This window comes from Apis dorsata, unplaced genomic scaffold (assembly GCF_000469605.1).
Source record: "Apis dorsata unplaced genomic scaffold, Apis dorsata 1.3 scaffold_221, whole genome shotgun sequence".
In the NCBI taxonomy this organism is placed as follows: Eukaryota; Metazoa; Arthropoda; class Insecta; order Hymenoptera; family Apidae; genus Apis; species Apis dorsata.
Genome location: NW_006263503.1, coordinates 16,029 through 26,656, shown reverse-complemented (window position 1 = coordinate 26,656; position 10,628 = coordinate 16,029). Strand labels below are relative to the sequence as shown.

Below are 10,628 nucleotides of genomic sequence, written 5' to 3'. Positions count from 1 at the left end.
ACGATTGTTATTGACTTCCTTGTAATTGAAAAAAATAATATGAATTTACAAATCTTCAATTTCTATTAACTTTTTTGAAATGAAAATAACACATGTAAACATATATATTTTTTACTAAGAATTTATTCAAATTTAAATTATTTATAATCTTTTATTGTATGAAACAAAGAAAGACAGGAAAATAATGGAAAAAATAAATTACAAGGAAGTTAAATTACAGGTGCGCACGTGTCAAGCGTAAAATTTAATCCTCTTGTTATATACCGATATAATATTGTCTGTATATTGTTAAAAATATTAAAAGAGAAATAATGAAGAAGAAGAATTTACAAGAATGTAAAATTTTGTTAAAAAATTCTTTCTTTTTTTTGGTAGAATTCTTATATTTTAATAGCTAGTTTGGAACATTAAATGTGTGTTTCACTTTGAAAAAATTGTCGATCGATTTTAAACAGAAATTTTTTTAAAAAGTGGCATTGAATAAATCGATTAATCGATTAATATACTGGCCGAAAAAAGAAAAAATTACGGCATTTGTAAATTACGTAAGCTGCTGCTAATGATGGAAACTATTCATATATACGATCTGAAGAAAAAAAGGGATGACAAATGATTCTATTGTTGTTGTTGAAGTATAAGTTGTTACTTAATGTTACTTACTAGGTGTTTATCGGTTAATGAACTTATGCTAAATAGTTCTCTACGATACAACGTACAAATTGCACACAGTTCACACGCGCCTACTTTTCCAACAAAATTATTAAATGCAGTTTTCGTTCAACGAAGCATCGTACATCTATAAAACGTAACGATATTTTATTGTGCCGCTTGATGGAAGCGAAATGGTGAAAAAATTAAAAAATAAAAAACAGAAGCCTTAGATGAAAGGAAAATTAGCTCGATTGATAAGCGATAAATCGTAGGGACCGTTTTTGTATATAGCAAATCGTTTATGAGCGAATAGTAAAATTTGGTTCCATGGCCTTAGTTAACGTCCCCGTCCGTTGCTGAAGTAGTTCACAGTTCTTCACTTGAGAGGCACTTTTTAAGAATTTACGTTTGGAATTTTTAATGACCACCATGAGTAATAGATAGTGTTTATGATTAGATGCGTCGACATACAAGCACAATTGCAAGTTGAAGCAAAAAAAACCAATATCGCATTGTATTTTAGTGTGCCCTTTGGGAACTGCAAGACTAGGAAATCGCGAAACCGATAGATTAGCCGCTTTCGTGAGGCGAAGTTTTAAAACAAATGTCAGCGGAAAGCATCTGTGTTTCTTAGATGTTTTGTATAAAACAGAAACTGAGCCAATAAAAACATTCTACGAAAGATTCGTTTATTTATTCATATTTTTTATATTAAAAACACGTTATAACTTTGAAAGAGAAACGATGAAAGTAAATATTCAATTAATATTTTATATCTGTATTGTATATTGTATAAAATCATTGATAAATGTAGACAAGGAGAGCAAAATGTGAGAAAAGGATAGAGATATGGTAAAAATATTGAAATCAGCGCTATCTTCAGAGTGCCGCAAATGAAACTCACAAAGAAAGGATAGAAAATAGTAAGAAAAGGATGGAGATAGGATAAGAATTGACCGCTAGAGCCATCTCTTGAGGATCAAGGACATATATTTAGAGGATAATCTTTCTAGAAGTTCTTAGAGATGGCACTAATAGTCAATTCTTATTTTATCTCATCCTTTTTTTATTATTTTTTGTCTTTTCTTTGTGAGTTTCGTTTACGGCACATCTAGAGATGGCGTTGATTTCAGTATTTTTACTTTATCTCTATCCTTTATCTACTATTTCCTTTCCTCGTCTATTCTTAGTCCGCCTATAGTCTATATCGAACTACTATACATGTTTGTTATGCTATACTATGTATTCACAGCGCAGAATCATACTATACCAGACAACTAAGTGTCGGAGAGGGTGTGTAGGGTGAAAAATGTTGCGCTCTCTTGTGTTTTCACGTAAGTTTACGATTTAATTTCAATGTTTTCAATTGTTTTCAACTATTAAGATAATAAATATTAAGTGCAGAAAACAACATTTTTCTTTTTAGCTTAAAATTTTATCATAAATGTATAATTATAGCATATAATTTCACATTTAATTTTATATTTGATTCTAACAGTTTATATTGCATAAGATGTGGCAATTTTGTCTAATTTAATTTGATTTTTCTATATTGAAATATACATTGTCTTTTCAAACTTCAAATTTCAAATTTAATACTACACTATAACCTTTTGTACTGGATTTTTAATAATATTAAAAAATTGTTTTTTTTTTAATTAATATAAATATAAATATTTAATTATAAATTTATATAAAACAAAAAAATAAATGAAAAATTAACATGACATGTTTCTTTTTTTTTTAGCCTCTGTTAATCAGGGTCTAACATCCCTGATACGCAATAACATTGCATTAGCAGGATGTCCAGCATCTTTAGTTTGTCAAACTAAACACATGGCCACAGATATATCAAAAACAAGTAAAAGTTCTTTGCCACAAAAAGTAAAGAAGATACCTTATAGCCCTTTTCAAAATACTAACAATCTTGCTGAATATGCAGTAGCTCGATTAGATGATATTTTAAATTGGGGTCGTAAAGGATCAATGTGGCCACTTACATTTGGTCTAGCTTGTTGTGCTGTTGAAATGATGCACATAGCAGCTCCAAGATATGATATGGATAGATATGGAGTTGTATTTAGGGCTTCTCCAAGACAAGCTGATGTTATTATAGTTGCTGGTACTCTAACAAATAAAATGGCCCCAGCATTGAGGAAAATATATGATCAAATGCCTGAACCTCGTTGGGTTATTTCAATGGGAAGCTGTGCTAATGGTGGTGGTTATTATCATTATAGTTATTCTGTTGTCAGAGGATGTGATAGGATTATACCTGTGGACATATATGTGCCAGGTAACATTATAAAACATTTATACATTACATTATACATTACAGATTTATATTATTATTCTTATTATTATATTTGTTATATATAAAAATAGAATGAAAATAAAGTTAGCTATATGTTATAAATACATTTCAGGATGTCCCCCAACAGCAGAAGCTTTAATGTATGGTATACTTCAATTGCAGAAAAAAGTTAAACGTATGAAAACATTACAAGTATGGTATAGACAATGAATGTAAATACATCTTATAATTGTAGCAAATTATATATAAAAGTTGTTATAATTTAAGTTATAAAAGAATGAAAAATGAAATGAGATGATAAATTATTTTAAAAAACAATTAAAAATCATTAAATAATTATTTTAAAACGACTAATTTATTATACAACCACATTTTCCTAAGATTTATTTATTTTTATAGATTTTTATCATCATGTACAACCACCAAAAATACATATAAATATTACAAAGAAGAAACTCAAAAATGACAATTAATTCAAATGATAAAATTTCAATATTGATTACATAATTACACAAAAAATTTTTTTACAGGCATATAATTCATTATATTTTTTCTCTCTTTTATTTTTTATTATCTTTACTATTTAAAATATGTACAATATCTTAATTTAAAAACAAAGCAAAGAGTCATCTTTGCAAAACATCTTTGCCATTTAGCTTACCACATATTAAGGCCCCTTTATTTTTTTCTTTCTCATATATTGCTCTATTTAATACTACTTACGATTGTATTTATTTTAATTATACATTACATACATACATTATTTAATAAAAACACATCAACTGATACGCACCACGCATACGATAGGTACGATATTTCTTTTATTTTTCGAAGACATACTGTAATCTATTGTACCTATCAACATATTTCATAAGAGTACACTTTTATGAACATACTATTATTTCTGTTGTATCCACAGCCCAAATTTTAAACGACTACTTTGGTCATTGAAAAGCATAGTACGTTGGAAATATTATCAATATTTTGTAACATTGTTTTTATTTTTTTTTTATTCGTTCATATCTGTCGTCAAATGTTTTAATCTTTAGTATTTGAATTTACATTTAAACATATAGATTTATAATTTTTTTAAATATGCACCGACGTATTATGTATTTGATCCATATTATTTATTATAATATCTTACCAATCTCGATTTAATAAAATTTAATTCAAAACATATTTGCCAACGTGCTATGTAAACTTGAAAAGTTGAATGGATTATAAATTTAAAATATATGGATAAAATCAACATATGAAGAAGAATAATTACATTATTGTTTTATATTTAAAATGTCACATTCAGATGAATTAGAGAGCAATTGAGATATAAAGAAAAATTAGTACGAACAGAAATTTTTTGTGACAAATCAAATTTTTCAAAACTTAAATTATTAAAGCATTATTTAATAAGCATGTATTCCTTAATTTAACCATTAATAATATATAATTTTGTTTTCTTATATAAAAATCTATCACTTTTATAGCATAAATTAAATATATTGATTTTAAATTTTAAATGTCTTTGTGCAATAGTAATAGTTATATTGAAAAATGTATTTAATTATTTTGATATCTGAAGCATTGTTGATTTTTTTCTCTCTCTCTAATACAGATTTATACTTATAGAAAAGAAAGTTTTGAGATAATTTACAATTTACAAAATAATAAAATATATCCATACTTTATACATATTTTCTTTTATACTATTTTTATGTATTTATCTCTGTGACATAGAAAATGACTACAATAAATTTTGTTTGTACAAACCTATATATATAATATCTTATGAAACCCTGCAAATGAAAATCTGATTTTTAGTTGCCTGAAATTATTTAGGTAATAAATAATGAATGTGGATATTATTTAATATCCATATTAAATTTATTCTCTTCAATTTAATCGCAATTAATCTGCTCCTTTTTTAATTCAACTGATTTTAATTTTTTCATTTAGGAGAGTCTTGTATTTTCCTATTTTATTCCTATCTTTACTCTCTCAATATTATTTATTTTTTAATTTAACCTATAATCCAATAAAATTATACAAACCTAACATATTTTTGTGTTTTGTCAAATATCTTACATGTTTTACACATACAAGTTATGGAATTTCTAGAAATTATTAAAGAATTGCTTGCGACGTCGAAGGTGGTGGATTATTCGGCAAAGCAGGCACAGGCCCATCAGTCCATTGTATAAGAGTATGTTCACCCATTTGTGTACTTTGAAAGTGATCTTTTAAGAGAGTTTGCGAAAACGTGCAATGCATTTGATATGCTTCACTTTCACGACTCGGATCCCCGCAAATTCTATATAAATCTGTCAATAAAAATATCATTTAATTAAAATTAAATTTCTTCTTATTTGAAAAAAATCTAATTACCTTTAAGAATAGCAGTAGCCCATAATTGTACATGGACGTCAGGTATTTTAGAAGCTAGTTGCATTGCAGGTGTAACCATGTTCATAGATTCTCTACTATTTCCTAAAGAAAGAAATATATGTCCCAGAAGGACAAGACTACATGAAGTAAGTCTATTCAAATCTTCAGAATTAGCCATTTTTAATGTTTCCCGGAGATATCTCCTATAAATATATTTATAGATAATCATTAATCTTTTTTTTTTTAATATTAATCAATTTAATCAAATATTTATTAATTTATACTTTGCTTCATTGTATCTAGCTCCAAAAAATGCTTGAAGACCCTGAACATAATAGGCTGCTGCTCTTAAAGAATGCGAGTGAGATGGTAAAGATTCTGGATTTATTCGTTCTAATAAAGCACCTAAATCTGCATCTCTCTTTGTCCTAAGATATACTATTGCTAAATTTAAGTTCGCGAAAGTCCACAATTCTCTTTCTTGTGATGTCTAAAAAAAAAAAAGAAATTATTTTGAATAATGTTATTAAAATTATATATTTAATATTTAATTAATATTTAATTCGTCTTTAATTTATCTTCTTACTCTCAAAGCAGCTGTAAATTGCGCTTCCGCGGCTTCCATACAATTCATTGACATTGCATATAATCCCAATAAAGCATGCAATTGTGGTTTATGACCTTGAAGTAACCTTGGTTGTCTTCTACAAAGTTCGCAAGCTTGAGAAATTTCTGCAAGGGCTACACTTTTATTTCCCATCACTAATCGACACATTACTATATGTTCCAATAACATTAATTGGAAAACAGATAATATTGGCTTGTTGTCAACAACTGTTGAATGATATAAACGTTATAAAAATATAATAATTTTGTTAAAAAAATTGTTGTATTTGAAAATTATATTTACTTTTGAGTTTTTCAATTTGAGTTAATGCTTTATCTGTATATTTTTGAGCTTTATCCATATAACCAGCTTGCATTGAATGCATAACTGTTACTAAATAAACCAAAACATATAAATGGTCCTTTGGCATCCATATAAACATATCTCCAATATTTGAACCTGTAACTACTTCATCTGCTGGCCAACTAGGAGACATTATAGTTTGTATACTTTGTTGTAATTGTTTTAAACAAGGTTTTACACTTTTAACCTTCAATAATATATATAAATAAATTATTTGCACGAATTTGTTAAATAAAAAATATTATTGAATGCTTACTTGTCCTGCCATTAAATAATGACAGACTTGAAGTACCAAAAAATATACTTTCAAATATTCTTTTTGATGTGGATTACCCTGCCAATTTTCAACATGATGACCAGCTGAATTTAAAAGAGGGTGAACTTCAGTAAATTTTTTATCTATTAATAAAAGCATACATCGGCTCAACAAGAACAAAACTCTTGTATAACTTGCATTGCTGATATGAGAATAATCAACACCTACTGCAAGTAAACTACTAGCTGCAACAAAATCTTTTTCCGATGCATGTATTTGCTAAAACAAAAATATCATTTGATAATTATATGATTATTGACATTACTTAAAATTATTGATAACTTACTGCAAGTTGAAAAATAAGTCTACAATGCCAATATACATTATGTTGCGAAAGTTCTATAGCTTTCCGTAATATTGGTTTACTAAGATTTGGTTGCTGTTGTTGTTCATATAATTCTGCAACTACACTTGCTGCTTCAAACTTAACATCATCAAAAGTATTTATATTTTGACTCAATCGCCACTGAAATGTAATATTAATATTATATACATATTAATTAAATCACATTTATGATTATACTATATATATTATTAGTTTATTATATATCAGTTAATGTAACAATCTTCAATTACTTCGTATGTTATATTACCGACTGTACCAAAATAAAAAGAAAGGTTAGAATTAAGATAAACAAATGTATGAAAATTTATACAAAACGTACAATAATGATAAAGAACAATATTAAAAAAATATTGAATACAAGTAATTGAAATATAATAACATTTTAACTGACCGCTTGTTCTAAATGAGACCGCGCCAAATCGATGTTTTTGGTATGCGTAAGAAGGATGTTGCCAAGTTGAAGATGAGTACGTGCTTCAACTCTCGGAGGCGGTTTAAAATTAAAAACCGCTTGTAAGCACTGTATACACGACTTAATATTCGGTGGACTGGAGGTTCGAAAGTTTTCTGCTAGCCCTAACAACGATAGATACCAAGCGTCCTGCGAAGACGCCATTTTGACATTTCACGCGTAAAATTTCAGGCCGTGATAAGACACGGTCACTGGCTTTGCACTGAAAATTGAATTATATTTGCAATGAAATCAAATATCTGTTTTAAATAATCAAATCACGACACGATTTAATTTACAATTTCACAGTGTCCCGTCAGATATGTTTCCCCTGGAAACCGCTTATTGCGTAATGTTTACATACGTATGAATGCAATATTTTTTATATTACTGCTTCACATTTTTTTACGTATATTCTAAGAATTCTTATTACAGGCACAAATAATTGAATTTCGATAACAAGACAAATTTAAATAGAGATTGACATTATTCATTTTAATATTTCTATATACAACGATAATAAACTAGGTATATATACATATCGTTTTCGTTAAATTTATAACTAAGCAGTCTAGGGAAATGTAGGTTATTTAATCTTAGGATGGTAGCTTCAAAGTCAGAATTCTTAATTTAAAAATATATTAAACATTAAATAAAAAATACTATTTTATTACATTTTTATTATTTTTAATTTATTCTTTTAAAAAATTTTTTTAAAATAAAAAATATATTCAATATATATAATGTAATATTAATAAAAAATGTATTACAAAAAATAAAAGTTAAAAGCACATTATAATGATCCATAATTTATAAATAAATAAAATTTAGAATTTTTTTTTAAATTATTCTTTAAATCTCAAAAAATATTATTCCTTATATTTCGAAATATAGAATAAATGTCCAATAAAACATCCAATGCAATTCAATGCTCTTACTATTTTAATATTATCTTCAACATTATTTCTAATTTAGAATAAAATTGCAATATTAATAAAGATTGCGAATAAAATTAAATTTTGATATAAAATCATAAATAATAAATCATAAATAGTTTTTTTCCGAAATGCGTAATTTGTTCGAGACTAGTCATTTATTTATTATGAATCTAATATATTATTTGGCTTCACTTTGATTTCGAACAATTATATATATATATTTTTATAAAAATGATTTTCATTTGTTTTTTTCCGTGACAATATATATATATACAAATAAAAATTTTTTTTTATTAAAATTAAAATAATTTTTTTTAATTAATTAATATTTCTCGTAAAACTTGCATATATATAAAATAATATTCGACAACTGATAACGTTATAGGCAAAAATAATAGATACTGGAAGAAGGACAGAGATAAAGTAAAAATACTTCATTCAATATATTATATATTATATTCATTCAAATAAATTAACTTCATTTTCAAAATACCGCAAATAAAATTTATAAAGAAAGAACAGAAAATAATAAAAGAAAAATAAAGAAAAAGAATTGACTGTCAGCGCCATCTCTACATCTTTTTAAAAGACGATTGCTTAAACAAATATCTTTTGCTCTCAAGAGATGGTACTGATAATCAATTCTCATTGTATCTCTATCTTTTTTAAATTATTTTTATCTTTTCTTTGTGAATTTATTTTTATTACTCTAAGCAAATGTAGACAAAAAGAAAATAAATAATGAGAAAAGAAACGGAAATAAGATATACATATTGAAATCAACGTCATCTCCAGAATGTCGCAAATGAAACTCAAATATAGATAAAGAGAACAAATAATAGAAAAAAAATAAAGATAAAGCAAGAATTAAAAGTCAGTACCATCTCTGAGAGTACTTCTAGAATTATTCTTTGAAAAAATATCTTTAATTCTCAAGAGATGACACTGACGATCAATTCTTATCTATCTCTATCCTTTTCTTACTATTTTCTGTCCTTTCTTTATGAGTTTCATTTGCGGCACTCTGAAGATGGCGTTGATTTCAGTATTTTTATTCTATTTCTGTCTTTTTTCCACTATCTACTATTCTTATCCGTAACGTTAGGAAATCCTCAAAGATTATGTCACTTATCATTTTATAATATATTCACAAGATTTTGGTATATTATAATAAAAAAAAAATAATTTTATTGTACATTCTATATACATATATATGTATATATATTCTTATGATATGTGGAAAAAAAGTACCACAATAATTTTTATAAAAAACACAATCTTTTTTTTATTCATTTTATTATTATTATATCTTTTAGAACTGTTGCACTTTTAAAATATAATTTATAAATCCCGCACGACATACAGAAAAATTATATAAATAATCAATTATTAATTTGACATTTAAAAATTATTAATTTTTTGATGAAAGCTATTAATCTTAACCTTGATTATTTATCATTTATTTAGTTTTTCTTACTTTCACATAAAAATCGAACAAACAAAAAAATATCTAATTCATCTAAATATTCTCCAATGATCTCTCCTATATAATTTCCATATCTATTATATTTCCCCATAAAATACGAAGAAAAAGATCTAGTAACCTTTAATTAATTATAATTCATTGTTCTTATAACTCGATGGTCAAGGTTAAATATATATCTGCTTTCCGACTAACGTGTTCACCTTGAAAAAAAGAAAAGTAAAAGCAAGAAATCCTAGTTACCACTAATTACGACAACGATGTCCAAAGAGAGAATCAGACTGCGTTGTTTCGAATTTCAGAGCGATATCTCGTTGGACGACACACACGTAAGAGGGATTCGAAGAGAAAGACTCATGTTGGTGAAGCAAGAAAGAAAGGAGGAGGAGTGAAAGAAAGAGGAAGCGAAAGAAGAGGTAGAACGAGAAGTGGAGGAGGACGGGGACGAAGAGAGACGGCGCGGGCGCTGATTGGTAGCAGAATCGATTAGCCGAGCCGAGCTAAACCTCCGGCACCGCGACAGCTTCGGCGACGCCACGAATTTCCCGAATGGGGGTTTCCCGTTGGGGCGGGCCCGAATCCAGGGAATACCCGGCGTTCTCCATGGCAACCCAACCAATTCGCCAACCGCTGACAACCAAGAGACTGACCTACCGTGTGTTGCTTACATTTTTACCCTCTTTTACTTTTTCTTCTTTTTTTCTCCTTTTATCTCTTTCTATCCATCCTTTCCACCGTGGAAACTTCCAATCCGCTTTTCATCCTACCTTCCTT

At 27.3% G+C, this 10,628-nt stretch overlaps 3 protein-coding genes across 7 annotated transcripts in view; 1 reads left to right on the top strand and 2 right to left on the bottom strand.

Annotated features, from left to right (window-relative positions):
- Positions 1–1,829: 1,829 nt before the first annotated feature.
- On the top strand, positions 1,830–3,226 carry LOC102672107 (NADH-quinone oxidoreductase subunit B 2-like). The gene is made up of 3 exons (XM_006615322.2): positions 1,830–1,985; positions 2,399–2,947; positions 3,078–3,226. Exons 1-3 carry the CDS (start codon positions 1,961–1,963, stop codon positions 3,173–3,175), a joined length of 672 nt encoding a protein of 223 aa, XP_006615385.1. The 5' UTR covers positions 1,830–1,960; the 3' UTR covers positions 3,176–3,226.
- Positions 3,227–4,891: 1,665 nt separating this feature from the next.
- The window catches only part of LOC102672254 (MAU2 chromatid cohesion factor homolog), an 8,870-nt gene continuing 3,133 nt past the window's right edge, over positions 4,892–10,628 (bottom strand). Inside the window, exons 1-9 of one of the 5 annotated variants that reach the window (XM_031510320.1) lie at positions 10,006–10,150; positions 7,374–7,656; positions 6,923–7,102; positions 6,577–6,855; positions 6,261–6,507; positions 5,937–6,184; positions 5,635–5,840; positions 5,351–5,553; positions 5,090–5,286 (exon numbers count right to left, since the gene is read on the bottom strand). In XM_031510320.1, coding sequence (XP_031366180.1) covers positions 5,090–5,286; positions 5,351–5,553; positions 5,635–5,840; positions 5,937–6,184; positions 6,261–6,507; positions 6,577–6,855; positions 6,923–7,102; positions 7,374–7,598 — 1,785 coding nt within the window. In that variant the 5' untranslated portion in view covers positions 7,599–7,656; positions 10,006–10,150. The other 4 variants (XM_031510321.1, XM_006615323.2, XM_031510319.1 and 1 more) reach the window with 4 other exon arrangements.
- The window catches only part of LOC102677794 (DNA-binding protein D-ETS-3-like), a gene marked incomplete at its 5' end in the record, with an annotated part of 13,073 nt that continues 12,799 nt past the window's right edge, over positions 10,355–10,628 (bottom strand). The window contains one exon of the mRNA XM_006615365.2: positions 10,355–10,504. Coding sequence (XP_006615428.2) covers positions 10,355–10,504 — 150 coding nt within the window. The remainder of the gene's footprint in view (positions 10,505–10,628) is intronic.

Bases quoted from the DNA above. Each gene is read 5' to 3' on its own strand.
- LOC102672107 (XM_006615322.2), top strand. From the start codon at position 1,961: ATGTTGCGCTCTCTTGTGTTTTCAC. The intron at 1,986-2,398 runs GTAAGTTTACGA...TTTTTTTTTTAG, and splicing joins GCGCTCTCTTGTGTTTTCAC to CCTCTGTTAATCAGGGTCTA. The intron at 2,948-3,077 runs GTAACATTATAA...AATACATTTCAG, and splicing joins TGTGGACATATATGTGCCAG to GATGTCCCCCAACAGCAGAA.